This window comes from Rhinopithecus bieti, unplaced genomic scaffold, assembly GCF_001698545.2.
Source record: "Rhinopithecus bieti isolate Rb0 unplaced genomic scaffold, ASM169854v2 scaffold_2574, whole genome shotgun sequence".
In the NCBI taxonomy this organism is placed as follows: domain Eukaryota; kingdom Metazoa; phylum Chordata; class Mammalia; order Primates; family Cercopithecidae; genus Rhinopithecus; species Rhinopithecus bieti.
In genome coordinates this window covers 6,370,913-6,390,807 of record NW_016804493.1, presented here as the reverse complement: position 1 = coordinate 6,390,807, position 19,895 = coordinate 6,370,913, and the positions used below count along the sequence as shown (strand labels likewise).

General features: G+C 42.9%; 1 protein-coding gene across 1 annotated transcript in view; it reads left to right on the top strand.

Moving 5' to 3' along the window:
- The window catches only part of HYDIN (HYDIN axonemal central pair apparatus protein), a 442,332-nt gene extending 426,684 nt beyond the window's left edge, over positions 1 to 15,648 (top strand). Inside the window, exons 84-86 of the mRNA XM_017868754.1 lie at positions 4,004 to 4,234; positions 13,052 to 13,276; positions 14,971 to 15,648. Coding sequence (XP_017724243.1) covers positions 4,004 to 4,234; positions 13,052 to 13,276; positions 14,971 to 15,453 — 939 coding nt within the window. The 3' untranslated portion in view covers positions 15,454 to 15,648. The remainder of the gene's footprint in view (positions 1 to 4,003; positions 4,235 to 13,051; positions 13,277 to 14,970) is intronic.
- Positions 15,649 to 19,895: the final 4,247 nt, after the last annotated feature.

Genomic DNA, 19,895 nt, shown 5'->3' with positions numbered 1-19,895 from the left:
GCAATAATTCTTATTATATAATTATTATTATTTGTGAGTTCACTGGAGTAGCTTTTTTAATTTCTTTTAAGAAGTTTTCCTTTGCATTCTTAATTTGGCTAAATGTATGGTGCAAGAGGCCTAGCTTTCTGCCTATCTCAGGTTTTGACATGTCTTCCTCACTAAGCTTAATCATTTCTAGATTTCGACTTAAAGTGAGAGCCATGTGATGCTTCCTTTCATTTTAACTTACATGCCATTATAGGGTTATTAATTTGCCTAATTTCAATGTTGTTGTGTCTCAAGGAATAGGGAGGCCCGAGGAGAGGGATAGAGATGAGGGAATCGGCAGGCAGTGGAGCAATCAAAACACACACAACATTTACTGATTAAATTCACCATCTTGTATGGCACAGTTCATAGCAACCCAAAATAATTACAATAGTAACATCTGTATTAGTCCGTTTTCACACTGCTATAAAGCATACCCAAGACTGGGTAATTTCTAAAGAAAAGAGGTTTAATTAACTCACAGTTCCACAGGACTGGGGAGGCCTCAGGAGACTTACAATCATGACAAAAGGGGAAGAGAGGCACATCTCACATGGTGGCAGGAGAGAGACAGTGGTGAGCAAATGGGAAGAGCCCTTATAAAACCATCAGATCTCCTGAGAACTCACTCACTATCATGAGAACAGCATGGGGGAAATCACCCCCATGATCCAATCACCTCCCACCAGGTCTCTCCCTTGACATGTGGGGTTTACAATTGAAGATGAGATTTGGGTGGGGACACAAAGCCAAGCTATATCAACATCCAAAATCACTGATCACAGATCATCATAACAGATATCAAAATAATGAAACAACCAGGCAAGGTGGTTCATGCCCATAATCCCAACACTTTGAGAGACCAAGACAGGAGAATTGCTTGAAGTCAGGAGTTCAAGACCAGCCTGGGAAACACAGCCAGACTCCATCTTTATGAAAAATAAAAATAATGGAAAATGTTCAAATATGAATTACCAAAATATGACACAGAGATACAAAGTGAGCACATGTTGTTGGAAAAATGCTGCTAATAGACTTGTTCAGCATAGGGTTGTCACAAACCTTCAATTTATTTTTAAAAATGCAGTATCTGCAATGTACAATAAAGTGAAGTGCAATCAATGGAGGTGTGGCTGTATTTGAAAAAATAATTACTGACATTTTCCTAATTGGATTAAAAAAAAAAAAACTATAGATCCAAGAAATTTGGAAAACTTCAAGCAGGAAAATAAAAGAAAACTATGCCTATACACATCAGGCATCGTTTCATTTTCAAACTGCCAAAAAACAACGATAAAGAGAAAAGCTTAAAGCAGTCGGGGGAAAAAATACATATTACAGAGAGAGGGACAGCGATAACAATGGCTGTCCTAGAGTTCTGGCTTCACCTAGGAAATAATGCAAGCTATCTGTAAAGTGCTGAAAGAAAAGGAAACAGTTCATCTAAAATTCTTTATCCACTGAAAATGTCCTTTAAAACTGAGAGTGAAATAGACATTTTCATATAAAAGAACCTGAGAGCATTCATTATCAGCAGATTTACATTACTGCACAACATGTTAATAGATCTTCTTCAGTCTGAAGGGAAATGATACCAGATGGGAACTTCAGTCTGCAAGAAGAAAAGAGGAGCTCTAGAAATGGTCAATACCCAGGGAAATACAAAATATATATTTGGAGGGTTTTTTCTTCGATTTCTTAAAAGACAACTGACAGTTTATAACACATATAATAACATTCTAAGGTAGATGTTCTTATGTATGTAGAAATAAAAGGTATGACAACAAAAGCACAAAAGATGGAGTGGACAGGCAAATGAAGTGATGCTAAAGCAAGGTTATTATTAAGTGTGAGGTAGGGACCAGAAAGCATCCATTGTCAAGTGGGAAGTGATAAAATATTAACATTTAATAAATGTTGATAAGGATTCATTTTTAGCTCTGGAACAACCATTAAACATTGTTTTAAAGGCCAGGCGCAGTGGCTCACACCTGTAATCCCAGTACTTTGGGAGGCTGAAGCGGGCAGATCACCTGAGGTCAGGAGTTCAAGACCCACCTGGCCAACATGGTGAAACCCCGTCTCTACTAAAAATACAAAAATTAGTCGGGCGTGGTGGCACATGCCTGTAATCCCAGCTACTTGGGAGGCTGAGGCTGGAAAGTCACTTGAACCCAGGAGGTGGAGGTTGCAGTGAGCTGAGATCGTACCACTGCACTCCAACCTAGGTGACAGAGTGAGACTCCATCTCAATTAAAAAAAAAAAGTTTTAAAATATGACTAAGAAGCCAGTATAGAAAATAAAATATATTCCAAAAGATTATATATCAATCCAAAAGAAAGCAGGAAAGTAACAACAGAAAAATGAAAAATAAAAGGGATATGTGGAAAATAACTAGCAGGGAAGCAGACTTCGGGTCAAACATATAAACAATCACTTTAGGCCAGGCGCAGTGGCTCATGCCTGTAATCCCAGTACTTTGGGAGGCCGAGGCGAGCAGATCACGAGGTCAGGAGATCGAGACCACGGTGAAACCCGGTCTCTACTAAAAACATCGAAAAATTAGCCAGGCGCGATGGTGGGTGCCTGTAGTCCCAACTACTCAGGAGGCTGAGGCAGGAGAATGATGTGAACCTGGGAGGCGGAGCTCGCAGTGAGCCGAGATCACGCCACTGCACTCCAGTCTGCGTGACAGAGTGAGACTCCATCCAAAAAAAAAAAAAAAAAAATCACTTTAAATGTAAAACACTAAACACTCCAATTAAAAGACAGGGAGTGTTAGAAGCTCTTCAAGACACAAAGAAGTTTAAAAAGCCAGACTATATAAAGAACTATTAACACCTAATAATAATAAGATAAACAACCCAATGTGTTAGAAAGGACAAACCACTTGAATAGACCCTATTGCCTAAAAGTAGCTATGTGAATGACCAATAAAAACAGAGAAGATGCTGAACATTATCAGTCACCAGGGAAAAGAACTTAAAAAGGTGAGCAGCACAAGAAGTCCGTTGCAGGGTGAAGGAACAGTATAGTGTTGTTACAAGTGTGAGCTCTAGAGTCAGTCTAACCTGGGTTCAAATCTTGGTCCTGACTTTTCTTTACGTGTGACCTTGGGCAAGATACTTGCTAAGCCTCAGTTCCCTCATCTTTAAAAAATAAAAAAATAAAATAAAATAAAGGTGAAGTGGCATAATAACAGTGCCTACGAATTGTGTGAATTAACTAAGTAAGCATTTCTATTTATTGCCTGGCACACAGTAATCATTAATTAAGTGTTAGATGCTATTGTTGTTTTTAAACTATCCCAGCAGCAACAGGAATAGGAAGAAAGCCCATTGTGGTCAGGCACAGTGGCTCACACCTATAATCCCAGCACTTTGGGAGGTCAACATGGACAGATCACTTGAGGTCAAGAGTTCAGGACCAGCCCGACCAACATGATGAAACCCCGTCTCTACTAAAACTGCAAAAATTAGCCAGGCAGGCGCCTGTAATCCCAGCTACTTGGGAGGCTGATGCAGGAGAATTGCTTGAACCCGGAAGGTGGGGGTTGCAGTGAGCTGAGTCATGCCATTGCACTCCAGCCTGGGCAACAGAATAAGACTCCCTCTCAAAAAAAAAAAAAGAAAGAAAGCCCATTGAAACTTACCTCAGAGGTCTCGCTTGTTTTCCAGAGCCAGCCAGCTGTCCCCACCAGGAAAGTGCTGGCATTGGACAATCCTACTCTAGCCTCTTGTAACGCAAGCCCAGGCTATTTAATAATCTCTCCTCTGGGAGGAGCCGGACTGGAATCCCTAACTAGAAAGTCTGGCAGGGATCCGGGTAGGCTGCGAGGGTCCTGTCAGCCTGGTACCCGTGCTTCACATGCCAAACAATGCTAACAAAGAGAAGAAGCCCCTGAAAATGTGCAGAGGACCCTGGCTCACCCCTGCTCTTCCCTGTTTCCTCCCTCTCTCCCCGTGAATACAGGTGATCTTCCGAAACGAGGTGACAAATGAGTTCTTGTACTACAATGTGAGTTTCAGGGTCATCCCTTCAGGCATCATCAAAACCATCGAGATGGTGACCCCCGTCCGGCAAGTTGCATCAGCCTCCATCAAGTTGGAGAACCCTCTGCCCTACTCGGTGACCTTCTCCACGGAATGCCGGATGCCCGACATCGCCCTGCCGTCCCAGTTTGTGGTGCCTCCCAACTCCGAGGTACGGCCCCTTGGCTGTCAGGGGCTCCCTGAGAGCTGTGACAGTGGCTTCCACCCACGAGACCTCTGGATTCACACTCTGCATCCCCAGAGGGTGGGCTGGCCCTGGCAGTGGTCAGGAAGGCAGGGGATGGGACAATCACCCTCATGTTCCTTTCCTTGTTGCTAAAGTCCTCATAGGAGCTTGGGCATAGAGTTCGGAATTCTCTCCTATGAACCTTGTCTCTATGATTTGTTTGTTTGCTTTGTTCCAGCTAAAACTATTTTTCTTGTTTTTTGATAATTATAAAAGTAGTAAAGAGTCCAGGCGCGGTGACTCACGCCTATTATCCCGCCACTTTGGGAGGCCAGGGAGGGCAGATCGCTTGAGGTCAGGAGTTTGAGACTAGCCTGGCGAACATGGTGAAACCACATCTCTACTAAAAATACAAACATTAGCCCGGCATGGTGGTGGACGCCTGTAATCCCAGCTACTCGGGAGGCTGAGGCAGAAGAATTGCTTGAACCCAGGAGGCGGAGGTTGCAGTGAGGTGAGATCGCGCCACTGCACTATAGCCTGGGCAACAGAGCAAGACTCTATCTCAAAATAAAATAAAATAAAAGTAGTACAGATAGGTGTGAAAAGGAAAACAAGGTACGTAATAGCATGTGCGCACACACACGTACTACTTCAGGAAGGAGCACAAGAAAACTGACAGTGGTTAGGAGGCCATGGATGGAATTATAGAATTGTGAACTAGTGGGGAGATTAACTTTCTTTGGAGTCTTTTTATCTGGTTATCACTGCAAACTCTCACTGTCCGGATTCTATCAAATCTCTTCTGTTTCTCCACCTTCAACCCACCTGACGAGTTCCCCTCACTCCAGCCCCAGCCGACTCGCTTCCTCTGCAGAATCTACAATCCATTTTGTTCTTCAGAGCAAGTCTCCATGCCCTTCATTTTATTTTGATCTTTTTCATTGTGAACTATAAAATCTATACCAAAAAGTCTATAAAATATATATATACCTGTAATGTATTAAAACGTGTGTTTCAAACAAATAACTGAAATAAATATCTGTTTCATACCCAGGCCAAGAATTATAAAATTGCCCCAGAAACCTCCTTCAGCCATGTGCCCCTCTGCAATCACAACACCCTCCCTCTCTCACCCCTCAGAGTTACCAGTATTCTTATTTTGTGATCTTTGTCTGTTGTTGTTTTTGAGCAATACAGTTTAGATTTGCCTGTTTTTGAACTTTCTGTGAGAGAAATCACAGCATATGCTTTCTGTAATGTCTTCTTTCTTTTGCTCAATATTGTGATTGTGACAGCCATCCATGTTGTTGCACGCAGCCGAGGTTCATATGTCTTTGCTGCTGTGGAATATCCCATTGTGTGACTAGACCACAACTTAGATATTCATTCTTCAGTGGCTGGTCATTTGTGTTGGTTTCAATGTCTAGTTATCCTGAAAAATGTGGCCATGGATGTCCTGGTACATGTATCCTCCCAATGCGCATAGGCATACTTTGTTCCACAGTGTATGCCTAGGAGTAGAACCACTGGTCATAGAGTGTGCATAGCTATCACTTTAGTAGGTAATTGCCAATCAGTGATGAGAGTTCCTGATGTTCAACATCTTCACCAACCCTTGGTATTGTCAGGTTTTTTTTAAGATTTACTAATCTGGTCAACTGCTAACTCCTCATGGACTTAATTTCCCTTTTTACAAACAGATTGATTTCAGTTGGGTAATATTATGTATAGGAGATATGCATCTGTGTTCGTGAGTGAGCTTAGACCACCGTTTTGCTCTCTCATACTGTCTCTGTCCAGTTTGCGTATCAAAGTTTTGCAAGCTATATAGAGTCAGGCATTTTCTCACTTTCTGGATTCTGTGAGTTTATAAAAGATTGAAATTATGTCTTTCTTGAACTCATGGATGAAACCGCCTAGGCCTGGCTGGTTTTTCTATGTGTGGAGGTGGGGGAGATTGTCTACTACTTATTTGTCTACTACTATTCAATTCCTTTAATGGGTTATTGGACTACTTAGATTTTCTGTTTCTACTTGAGTCAGTAATAAGACCATGTTCATTTCATCCATATATTAAAATGTTGGTGTAAAATTCTTAATATCATATTACCTTTTTAATGTGATGTCGCTTTTTCATTTCTAATGTTGGTTATTGTGCCTTCTCTCTCTGTTTCTTGATTAGTCTTACCAGAGGTTTCTTTCCAAAATGCATCTTTTGGCTCCATTGTGACTCTATCGTATGGTTGCTTTCTGGTTACTTGATTTCTGCTTTTGTCTTTATTATTTCCTTCCTTCTGCTTCCTTTGGGATGCTGGGGGCTCATCTAATTTCTAAGATGAATGCTTAGTGCTTTGACTTCTAGTCTTCCTGATTTTCCAATCTATACATTTAAGATTATAAATATGTAAGTACTGCTTTAGCAGTTATACAAATTGTGATTGTAGTGTTTTTTTATTCAGTTCAAAAAGATTCTAATTTTTGTGATTAATACTTTTTTAACTAATGGTTATTAGAAGAGTTTCTTAATTTCAAAACGTGGATTTTCTAGTTATTTTAAAATTACTTTGTGATCTGAGAACATATTCTATATTATTTCAGTTCTCTAAAATGTGTTTAGACTTGTTTTTATGGCCCAGTGTGTGGTTTTGTGAGGTGGTTGTTTTTGTTTATGTTTTTTGATCCTCTGTCTATTTTTTTAAAGGAATGCATTTGCCATTTTGAGGTTTATTTTTTGAGACAGAGTCTCACTCAGTCAGCTGGAGTGCAGTGGCGCGGTATCAGCTCACTGCAGCCTCTGCCTCCCAGGTTCAAGCAATGCTCCTGCCTCAGCCTTCCGAGTAGCTGGGATTACAGGCGCACACCACTACAGCCTGCTAATTTTTATATTTTTAATACAGATGGGGTTTTGCCATGTTGGCCAGGCTTGTCAGAAACTCCTTACCTCACATGATCTGCCCTCCTCAGCCTCCCAAAGTGCTACCAGAATTACAGGCGTGAACCACCACGCCCAGTCGGGTTCAGTTGCCAATATTCTTACTGATATTTTTGTCTGCTTTTTTTTTTAATCAGTTAAGAGAGTACATTAAAGTATATCACTATGATTGTGGATCTGTTTGTTTCTTCTTGTAGTTTGTCATGTTTTGCTTCATATACTTTGAAGCTATGTTTTGGTTAAGTAAAATGATAGTATTTTCTGGTAACTTGAAACTCTTTTCATTACGAAGTGATCCTCTTTGTCTCTACTAATGATTTTGCCTTGAAGATCATTTTGTCTGCTATTAATACAACTTTCTTCTGGTTAGTATTTGCATAGTGTATGTTCTAATTATACTTTCAACCTTTCTGTGCCCTTATAATTTAAATGTGTCTTTTATAAACAGTATATAGATGAGAGGTGAGGGGTGGAGAGGGGGTTGAGATAGGGTCTCACTCTGACACCCAGGCTGGAGTGCAGTAGTGTGATCACAGCTCACTGTAGCTTCAACCTCCCCAGGCACAGGTGATCCTCCCACCTAAGCCTCCCAAGTAGCTAGGACTATAGGTGCGTGTCACCATGCCCGGCTAATTTTTATATTTTTTTGTAGGCTCATCTCAAACTCCCGGGCTCAAGCAATGCACCCACCTCAGCCTCCCAAAGTGCTGAGGCGGGTGGATTGCTTGAGCCCAAGAGTTACAGGCGTGAGCCACCACGTCCAGTCAGATTTGTTTTTTTAATCCATCCCAGCAATCTTTACTTTTCACTGGAGTTATTTATATTATTTGCATTTAATATGCTGACATAGTCAAGTTTATATTCCCCCATGTGCTTTCTCATTATCTGGGCTGTTCTGTTCTCTTTTTCTCTTCTGTTTTGTAGATATCTCTTCCCGTCTTGTCTTCATTGTTTCTCTGCTCACATTCACTTTTTTAAGATGATAACTTTGTGGATAATTCTACCATCCTCCTTTTCCATTGCTCATGTTAGGTTTTTCCACACTCTTGGAAGGAGAGGGTAACCTGTGTATCTAAGGCTTTCTCCTCTGTTGTAACTGCAAAATGTTGATTTTTTTTTTTTCAAATACAGCCTTATGCTTTTAAGATTTATTTTCTCTGCTCTCATCCCCACTTTTTTCTGAACTCTGTCTTTCCTTTACCCCTAGTGTCTCTGTTATGGTCAAATAGATTGTACTTTCATAGATTTCTCTCAGTGCAGGAGTTTTATCTTAGGAAGGAGCTTCAGTCACTTGATTTTGTGTATTCAAATGGCCTATACTGCCCCATATTGTCCAATCTTATCGCAACAGTTTTTGCGATTAACCATAAACTGGAGCCCAAAATTATTCCTCTAGCTTAGGCTGCTATTGTCAAATTGTCCTATCGGGTTTTCCAGGTTTTGCCTGTTCATGCAATGTCAAGGGAAAAAAAGTTTTCCGGGTTGCATGAGAGCCCCCAATTCAGAGGCGACTCTGGGTTCTTGGGCTCTCAGGACTGATGCTCTTTTACCTTCCTTCTGCTTTTCCCCTATAGTGGCTGATACTGCATCCATCTGCTAGCTGTTGGTAATTTGGTCCTACCCACTCGTATTTTGGGATTTGAGGGGTTACCTTTTCACTGAGTTTTGTTATAAATCGTGGCCATGTGTTCTTGCTGCTGTTAACCTAGTAGATCTGTGCATTTTATGGGGAGATTTGGGGAGATACCCAACTATGCTGCTGCAATCATCTTGCCTAAAGCCTGAAATTGCTTTTCACATGTGAACAGAAGTCAAGTTTTCTTTTTTTCCAAATGGATATAAATTGGCTCATACTGTTTTTACTTAAAAGGCCATCTTTTCCCCCACGGCTCTGCAGGGCCATTTATGAAATAAATCAAGTTCATCTATGCACGGGTCTGTTCTAGCTTTTCTGTGATATCATCATGATCTAATTACTGAATTTGTGCCAATATCAGCGCATCCTAATTACTACCCACTTAGAATAAGCTTTGATGTCTGGTAAAGCAAGCAATTATTCCAGCTTTATGTTGAGACTTAGTAACCTCTTATATTGTTGTTTGCCAGAGTATCTTAGCCCTTTACATTTCCGTATCAATTTTGAAATCAGCTTGTCAATTTCCTTAATAAAATATAAAAAGAAAAGAAAAATAACCTGTTGGGATTTTGATTGGGATTACATTGAATCTATAGATTATTTTGAGAATATATTAGTTATTTGTTGATCTGTAACAAATTAACCAAAACTTAGCAACTTAAAACAACAAACATTTACTGTCTGCACAGTTTCTGAGGATCAAGATTCAAGAGCAGCACCTTGGCCAGGTGGTTTGGGCTCAGGGTTTCTCAGGAGGCTGGAATCAGGTTGTCAGCCAGGACGCTAGTCATCTCGAGGCATGACTGGGGCTGGATTTTCTGTCTCCAAACTCGCTCATGTGGTTGCTGGAAAGGCCTTACCTCCCTGCCAGCTGTTGGCTGGAGGCTTCAGTTCCTCACCATGTAGGTCTCTACCTAGAGCTGCTTTCAACATGGCAGCTCGCTCACTTCCCCTAGGATGAGAGATCTAAGAGAAAGAGTGCACAAGAATAGAAGCCACAGGCTGGGCGCGGTGGCTCACACCTGTAATCCCAGCACTGGGAGGCCGAGGGAGGCTGATCACAAGGTCAAGAGTTCGAGACCAGCCTGGCCAACATAGTGAAACCCCATCTCTACTAAAAATACAAAAATTAGCCGGGCATTGTGGCGTGTGCCTGTAGTCCCAGCTACTCAGGAGGGTGAGGCAAGTGAATTGCTTGAACCTGGGAAGCAGAGATTACAGGGAGCAGAGATGGCAACACTGAACTCCAGCCTGGGTGACAGAGCAAGGCTGTCTCAAAAAAAAAAAAAAAAAAAAAAAGAAGCCACAGTCTTTCATCATTTAATCTCAGAAGTGACATGCCATCTTTTCTGCCATATGCCGATGGTCACACAGGTCAGCCCCTGGTATCATGTGGGAGAAGACTGCACGAGGCTGGGAATCCCCAGAGGTGGAGATTATTGAGGACCATCTTGGGCCTGTGTATTAGAAGGAGAATTCATATCTTTACAATATTGAGATTTCCAATCCACGAGCAAATCTCTACTTGTTTAAGTCTTTTTTAATTTCTCTCAATAGCATTTTTTTTGTTTTTTTATGTAGAGACTTCATTCATCTCTTGTTAGGCTTATTTCTAGGTTTTATATACTTTGATGCTATTACAAATAGTATCTTTTTAAATTTTCATTATTTGTTGTAAGCATATGGAAATATAATTGATTTTTGTATATTGATTTTATACCCCATCATCTTTTACAATTCACTTATTTTGGGTTCGTTTGTTTGTGACAGAATCTCACTTTGTCACCCAGGCTGAAGTGCAGTGGCATGATCAGGCTCACTACAACCTCCACCTCCCGGGTTCAAGCGATTCTCCTGCCTCAACCTCCTGAGTAGCTGGGATTACAGATGTGTGCCACCACACGTGGCTATTTTTATATTTTTAGTAGAGATAGGGTTTCACCATTTTGGCCAGGGTGGTCTCAAACTCCTGGCCTCAAGTGGTCCTCCTGCCTCAGCCTCCCAAAGTGCTGGGATTTGGGAGCCACCATGCCTGGCTACAATTCATTTATTTTGTATAATGACTTTGTACCCAACCATCTTCTAAAATTCACTATGTTCAGGAGAAAGACTGGCATCCAATTTTTCTTTCTCCTCTTATTGTTGGATTTTGGTATTAACTTTATGCTGGTTGGAGCGGGTTCCCTCTTGGTCTTTTCTCTGAAAGAATTTGTGGAATACTAGAATTCTTTCATCCTTGATTGTCTGGTATAACTTACAAGTAAAGATTTATGAACCTGGAATTTCTTTAAGGATTTTTTTTTTACTATTGATTACATTTCTCTAATGGTTATATTAATAGAACTAAGTGGTTTTCTATATGTTCTTGGGTGTGATTTTTTTTTTTTTTTCCAAGACGGGGTTTTGCTCTTGTTGCCCAGGCTGGAGTACAATGGCGCGATCTCGGCTCACCACAGCCTCCCCGTCCACCTCCTGGATTCAAGCAGTTCTCCTGCCTTAGCCTCCCGAGTAGCTGGGATCACAGGCATGCGCCACCACACCCGGCTGATTTTGTATTTTTAGTAGAGACAGGGTTTCTCCATGTTGGTCAGGCTGGTCTTGAACTCCTAATCTCAGGTGATCCGCCCGCCTCGGGCTCCCAAAGTGGAGTCTGTTTTTATAGGTTATATTTGTTTATAGACATGTCTATTTTATCTAGTTTTTAAATTGTGGTAAAATTATCTAAATTCTTATACTATATTCTTTTTTGTTAAACATCTGTAACTTCAGCGATATCCTCTTTTATTCTGATATTTTCTTTTCAAAAAACTTTTTTAGAGATGGGATCTCACTGTGTCTTCCAGGCTAGAGTGCAGTGGTATGATCGTAGCTCCTTACAGCCTTAAACTCCTACCAAGGACTCCTGCCTCAGCCTCCTGGGTAGCTAGGACTACAGGCGTGTGCTGCTACATACACTCAGCTAATTTTTTTAATTTTTTTGTAGAAACAGGCTCTCGCTATGCTTCCCAGGCTGATCTCAAACTCCTGGGCTCAAGTGATCTTCCTGCCTCACCCACCCAAAGCACAGGTGTGAGCCACTGCGCCCAGCCTCTGATATTTTTCAATAAGAACTAGTTATTTTTTAAAATACCTACTCATAGTAAAACCAAATTTTACCTATATAAAAGTATATGAAATTGAAAAGTCTCCAGAATCCCGTTTTCCCACCCTAATATAACTACTGGTAACAGTGTGGTATATATTCTAACAGTCTCTTTCTATACATGCATAGACATACTCTTCACAAAAAAGAGCTCATACTATATATTCATTTCTGGAACCTCCTTTCTTCCACTTAAAATATCATCAACATCAACACCTTCCATTTCAATGTGTATTGCTCTACTTCTTTTTTTTTTTTTTTTTTTTTTTGAGACGGAGTCTTACTCTGTTCCTCAGGCTATGGAGTGGAGTGACACAATCTTGGCTCACTGCAGCCTCTGCTTCCCGGGTTCAAGCGATTCTCCTGCCTCAGCCTCCCAAGTAACTGGGACTCCAGGCATGCACCACTGTGCCCAGCTGATTTTTGTATTTTTTTTAGAGATGGGGTTTCACCATGTTGGTCAGGCTAGTCTCAAACTCCTGACCTCGTGATCCACCCGCCTCAGCCTCCCAAAGTGTTGGGATTACAGGTGTGAGCCACCGCGCCCAGCCCCACTCTACCTCATCCTTTCTAGTGGCTATACAACATTCCACTGAAGTGAGAAAACCGTAATTTGTTTAATCTACTAATAATACATTCGAGTTGTTTCCCTTGTTTCGCTATATAAGAAACGCTTTTTGGTTCTGCTTTGTTTTGCTGTGGGTAACAATGGAGGATGGCAGACCCCAGGACACTGTTTTGAGATTGACCATGAGCAAAGAAGGAGCTGCCTAAGCTTCAGCCCTCCTACTGGCAGCACTCGCCCATCTCCACATCTCCCTATGTGTGCTTCTCAGGAGAGGGTCCAGCACCTGCACTTAGATTCATAGAAATTCCAGATATAGAATCACCTGAACTAGAGAAAGCTAGGAGAGGTACAGGGGAGGGAGGGTGGGCTGGTTTGGACAGAGGTTCCCCTAGGAGCAAGAGCAGCATGATCATGTGCACTATTTCTGCCCTCAACCTGCAATGGAACCTTGGGCAGGTCTCCAGGTGGCAGGTGATGAGTTAGCCTTTCGGCATGACAGAATCCTCTGTTTTCTCTTCCAGGGCACGTTCTCATTTGAATTCCAGCCCCTGAAAGCTGGAGAAACCTTTGGAAGACTAACTTTGCACAACACTGACTTGGGTTACTACCAGTATGAGCTCAATCTGAAAGCCACGCCAGCACTTCCGGAAAAGCCCGTTCACTTCCAGACTGTCCTTGGCAGCAGCCAAATCATCCTTGTGAAGTTCATCAATTACACACGGCAGAGGACAGAATACTACTGCAGGGTGAGTGGCCCCTGCTCTACCTTCTGCCCTTCCTTCACATGAATGCTAGATTCAAAAACAATGGGAGGAGACACAGAGGGAGCATGAATGTGAGACTCAGAGAGATGCAGGTGCTTCGTTGCCATGGTGACACCTGCCTCAGAGGCCTGAATCTAGCCTGGAAACTTCTAGCTAGAAGCAAACAGCACCAGGCCTGGGTTCTGCCATTATAGACTTTCTGTCTTAACAAGCTGTGATGGAGTGTAGGGGAGTTTTGTTTCGCACAGCATGCTCAGGGATCCATAGGGAGAGACAGTATCGCTGTCATGATATCAGCTGTGGAATCAAACAGACATGGGTTTGAGTCCTGGCTTCACCACTTACTCTTTGGATGACTAATTTGCTTAAGCTCTCTAAGCTTATTTATAAATGGGGATAATACCCCCCCAACCTTGCAGGATTGCTGTAAGGATTTTAAATATGTATCTAAAGCCATTTTCTTAGAGCCTAGCCTATAGTAAGTGCTCCATACACATTAGCTGTTACATCAGTTGGAATATAGGTTCAACTACTAAAACAGAAACCCAAAGCTAGGCACAGTGGACGACGCCTGCAATCCTAGCCCTTTGGGAGGCTCAGGTGGGAACATCGCTATAGCCAGGAGTTGAAGACCAGCCTGGGCAACATAGCAAGACCTCATCTCTGTATAAAAAAAAAATAAAATAAAATTCTAAAAAACAGAAACCACAAATAACAGCAAATTAGGTGTTGGTTTTGCTCACAAATAACAGTCTGGGCATAAGCAGTTTGAGCTGGAATGGCAGCTCACTGACACCAGGCACCCAGACACCTTCTGTCCCAATGCTCTGCCCTCTGCAGGGAGCTGCTTTGGTCCACATGGGCCAAGATGGTTTATCAGGACATCCACATTCCAACCAGCTACAAGGGAAAGGGGACAGTTGTATATATCACCTCCACCAATATTCCATGGAACAAAACTTCACAGGACCACACCTATCAACAGAGGAAAGGTAGTTTTTGTACTGGGCAGTCACATGCCTGGGTGAAATCAGAGATCTTGTGGCTGTAGACAAGAGGCAAAGGCTCTTGATCAGTTGTTTCAGCCAAGAGATGCTAGGTTATGTGCAGTAACAACCACAGGGGCTTAAGATGAAGGCTTGTTTCTCATTCGAGCAATTTTCCAGAGAGGCCAGCAGGGGACCCTGCTCATCTCAGTCCCTTGGGATTCAAGCACCATCTCAAATATTTGCAGTACAGTACCAGAGGGGTGAAAAGACCCTGACAGGAGTTAAATTGGCAATGAAAGGCTCTAGCATGGAAGTGCCACCTTTCACTTCTGCTCACAGCTAGTTGTCTGGAACTAGCGCCATCCATCCTCTAGGAGCCAGAACGTTTGGTCTTCCACGTTCATGGAAGAAAAGAACCGGATATAGGGGACCAGCCTCCATGACTGCCCTGTTGACATAATCTGGCTGTGTGTCTCGGTACACATTATTAACATCTCTTTGCCTTTGTTTCTTTGTAGCTAAAGAGAAATAATAATTAGTAATACCTACCCTGCAAGGGAGTTATAAGGACACAACTTTCTAACATTCCCAGTCTCACACAGACATCTTGCTTGATGTCCAGGAGTGGAGGGGCTGGTGTGCTCTTCAGGATCTCATGTGAGCTGAGTTTGTTTGTTGCCCTTTCAGACCGACTGTACAGACTTCCACGCAGAAAAACTCGTTAATGCAGCCGCAGGAGGCCAGGGAGGCACTGAAGCCAGCGTGGAAGTCTTCTTCGAGCCCAGCCACCTGGGTGAGACCAAGGGCATCCTGATTCTTTCATCGCTCGCAGGTGGAGAGTATATCATCCCCCTCTTTGGAATGGCTCTGCCTCCCAAGCCTCAAGGTCCCTTCCCAATCCGAGCCGGGTACAGCATAATCATCCCCTTCAAGAATGTTTTCTATCACATGGTGACCTTCTCCATCGTTGTGGATAACCCAGCCTTCACCGTTCGCGCTGTAGAGTCTGTGCGGCCCAAGAAGATCAACAACATCACAGTCTCCTTTGAAGGAAACCCGTCAGGCAGCAAAATCCCCATCACCACCAAGCTGATTGTGAGCTGCCCTCCTGGCGAAGGGAGTGAAACTGGAATTAAATGGGTTTATTATCTGAAGGGGATCACCCTTTAGTGGTAACCAGGGTTACCTATATCAGCCAAAAGCTATGCATTATCTTAGCCTGAAAAAGAATAAAGAAAACAATAAGAATTCTAAAGGAACTGTTTTTATTCTTCTCATACAATTATAGGGACAGTTATTTCCATATTACGTGTTTTCCAAATATAGATATGAAATATCTATTTCATATTAAACATTATAACTACACACAGCAGATCTATATTTTAGACAACTGAATCCTTGTAAGTCCCTAAATTTAATTTCTTAACATAGCCCCAAAGCTCAAGTACTTTGTAACAATTCCCGTTTTTATCAAGAAGGCACAGGTATCACCTTAATGACCTTCCACCGTACAACACTTAGCAGTGCGTGACGCTGGGTACTGCAGTTTCTTTTTAACATCCAAAATGGTTTAAAAAGCCCCTAGATATGACTATTTTGATGTGGCATTTTATTCTGCTTTCACATAAAAGCCAAATAAATATTTTCAAAGGGATGAACAGATAACATTGGGGCAATCCAGGGACACTCCCGTCACTTTTTCTCTTGGCTTTTAATACCATCAGTGTTCGAATCCCACATCTCTCCTACACAGAAAGTTCTCACTGAAGTCTAGGCCCCGGAGAAAGGCTAACAGAGATCTCCCCGCCACACACACACACCCAGCCTTGGATAGCACTCAGCGGGAGAGCAGGGACTCAACCCATCTGCACATCAGAACCACCTAACTCTCACTCAGAACCTGCCCCATCCCCATCTGATGTCATTGGTCTGGAGAGGGGCATGGGCATCTTTATTATATATATATATTTGTACAGCAGAGTTGAGAACCAGTGCTACAGATCAATCACCTGCCCTGTGCTGCAACTGAGTCGGGAAATCCCTACCAGGGGAAGGACCACACCTCAGTTTGATACGTTGCAACTGCCACTATTTTGTGTGCACCTAAAGCGTGGTGATCCAAGTCAGTGCCTTTCTCAAACATCACTCCGGAAGCTTCACCTCCAAGGAGCAGTGGGGCACATTCGTCAGCCCAGAGACTTGGCTTCCCCTGGGTCTTGTGGTGTGTATTAATAGGACCACTTACCTATCAGCGTCACCTGTTGAAGTAAAGATGGTTAAAGTCCGGCCCTGGGATGAGTTTGCTTCTGCAAACTCTGACCCTCTGACGGAGGGTCCCCCTGCCTCTACCTCTTCCCCACACTCATCCCCCACAGTTTTCCTGCAAGAGGGGTAGGAGGCTGGAAGAAGATGGCCTCTTGGGAATGAATGCTGTAAAGAAATGGGTCTCAAAAATGGTCCCTGGGCCAGCAGCAGTACTATCACCTGGGAATTTATTAAAAATCCAAACTCTCAGTCCCCATGTCAGATCTGCCAAATCAAAAAGTCTGTAGGTGTGGCCCGGCAATCTTTTAGCAAGCCCTTATACGTCAGAGGTGGCTTCATGGAGGGAGATTCTTCTACTTCTGCACCTCCCCACAACCCTAGCCCAGTATACTCTAGGACCAAAGAGGCTTTTTCTACTTTTTTACTTTTTCTACTTTTTCTACTTTTACTGTCAGACCTTGACAGTAGTCCTCCCTTGTCCTCAGGGGATATATTCCAAGGTGCCCAGTAGCTGCCTGAAACCACAGATAGTACTGAACACTCCATATGCTGTGGTATTTTCCTTTACATACATACCTATTATAAAGTTTAATTTATAAAGTAGACACAGTAAGAGATTAACAACAAAAACTAATAATAAAATGGAACAATTTTAATAATATGCCAGCATCACTACTCATGTGCTTCGGGGCCATTATTAAACTAAATAAGGTTTCCTTGAACACAAGCATTGCGATCCCATGACAGTTGACCTGCTAACCCCAAGTCGTCTACTCAGTGACTGTCAAGTGGGTTGTGTCTACAGCATGCGTACGCTGGACCAGGGGGTGATTCACATCCTGAGCGGGATGGAGTGGGATGGCATGAGATTTCCTCAAGTTATTCAGAACAGCGTGCCACTTAAAATGGATGAATTGTTTATTTCTGGAATTTTTCATTTAATATTTTCATTCCACAGTTGACCACAGGTAACTGAAACCATAGAGGAGGAGGACTGCCGTACTTAATAGACAATTTATTTTATAACCTCTAAAACACCACTAATAGGTATGAAGACAACTAGATGACAGATTTTCCCAATGGTTAAGTGAGCAAAGATCGCTCTGACCAATCATCTGAGAGAATGCTAAGAAAAATGAGCAAGTATGATGACTTGCAAATATACGGCGTCTGTATAAAGTCAGTGCTTCTCAAGTATTAGTGTACATCAGCATCCCCTGGAGGGCTTACTAAAACAGATTGCTGAGCCCCACCCTCAGGAAGTCCCATCTAGGAGATTTGGGTGGGGCTTGAGAACTTGCATTTCTAACCACTTCCCAGTGATGCTCGTTGGTGATACCAATCAGACTGTGAGAACCACAACTCTAAAGCCTCCAGCCTCCTGGTTATTCCGAGTGGCCTATGGACCTGCAGCATCAGCATCACCTGGGAATCTGTTAGAAAGGCAGGCCCTCAGGCCCCACCCCAGACCTGTTGAATCAGAATTTGCATTTTCATGGACCTGCAGGCGATTTGCATGCACATTGAAGCTGAGGGTGCTACCTTAAGGTCCTTGGCAAAACTTGACCTTTGCCAAACCCATAGCCATAACTCTCTTCATTACAGCCCTGAGAGGAGTCTTACCAAATGTGCATAGGGATCTAGTTGATGAAATTAGCCCTCCCCAAAATGTGCCTCCTTCCACCTATTCACCAGAGGTGTAGCTGAGGGGTCACGGTGGTGGGGGAGGAGGGGAGTAATTGGTCCATCTCCCTACTCTTCAGAAGGGTTATTCCTTTTCAATAGTGGCGAACATGATACACCAAATGGTTCCTAAGGCTGAAGAAAAGATGGAAGAAGCTATATGCAATCTTGGCTAACATGCCACCAGTCAGAGCATGGCTTTTAACCAGCCTTGGGGTGGCTTGGGGCAACTCCCCCCACTTCAGATCTGTTCCAATGCTTCCCCAAGCCACTGAAGCTGTCCTTACACATTTTATAAAATTAATCAGGGAGAGGGGAGAAACAAAATGAACCCAGGCTGCAACACACTCAGCATTAATCACTAGATCAGCCTGCGCTCAGACCTGCTTCCTCATAGCTGTTTGGTGCCTGCTGCTTCAGAATCACGTAGAGTAGACCCTGCTAAAGATCATTGTTCCCCTCAATGCTACAGAGGTAACAATTTGAACATTAGGAAACGTTATGTTTTCCATTTGAGATATTTATTCTTTCAAGTCCTGTGTACCAGTGAAACAACTGACATCAGCTGATCTGAAGGACCCCACGAGAAGCTGACTCACCAAAGAATGCAGTTTACACATCCTGACGATTTCTTCCATCTTACCCAACCAGTGACCCAGTTTTTCAGCCCTTCACCCTCCAGGATCCCCTTTAAAACCCCAACACAGAACTCCTCCAGGAGATGGATTTGAGGGTCTCCTCCCATCTCATCACTCAGTGCCTCTGATCATGGAACTCTTTCTCTGCTGCATCCCCACTGTCTCTGTGCATTGGTCTGTTACTGCGCAGTGGGCACACAAACCTGTTGGTCCTGTAACACCACTGAATCTAGGGTCCAAATCCTCCTAGCCCCTGAGAGAGGAAGAAGTTCCTTCTCCCTGGGACCAAGAGCCAAGCTCAGATCCTGCCCCAATGTGAACCCTCTTACAGGCTGGTTTGAGATTGGGTGCATTTCTTTCCTTTAGGTTTTCTCATGTTTCCTTGGACTCAAAATAACAAAATAGTCTTATATCAGCAAATTTGGAATGGCAAAGTAGCTTCACAGGGGCTTGATAAAAATAACCCTTCCAACACATGCTTGTGGAAGTTACATAGGAGAGTCCATTCTCAGCAAAGCAGACCAGGAGACTTCTAACTGGGGGATGTTCAGAAAATGTCAGGGTAGCTGTGTGACAGAACTCCAGGGAGCACTGTGCACAGAATACCATGGGAATGGGGCTCCCTGGCCTTGTTCCACACAGAGCCCCCAGTGAGTGTGGCATGCTAAGTCTAACCACTTCTTTAGGAGCCTCAAGTCAGAGGTGACAATATTATGACATTGGTGAGGGCCTGCCACATCTCAAGAGCCTCTACCTAATACCTTAAACCCTGTTGCCCTGAAACTCCAGCTACAATTACATTGCTGTTGGAGAAACTGCTTTGTACAGTTTAAGATTTAGGTACAATTTCATACAATGTCACCAGCAGCCTCTTGGTGCAAGTTATGTCATAACTTTTATATACCTTGTAATAGCTATTATGCATAGTTGTTACAGAACTATTACAAGTTCTAACGTAACAACCAAGCATCACACAGATGCAGATGAATTATAACTGTGAAATGATAACCAGTATGCAGTCAGGCA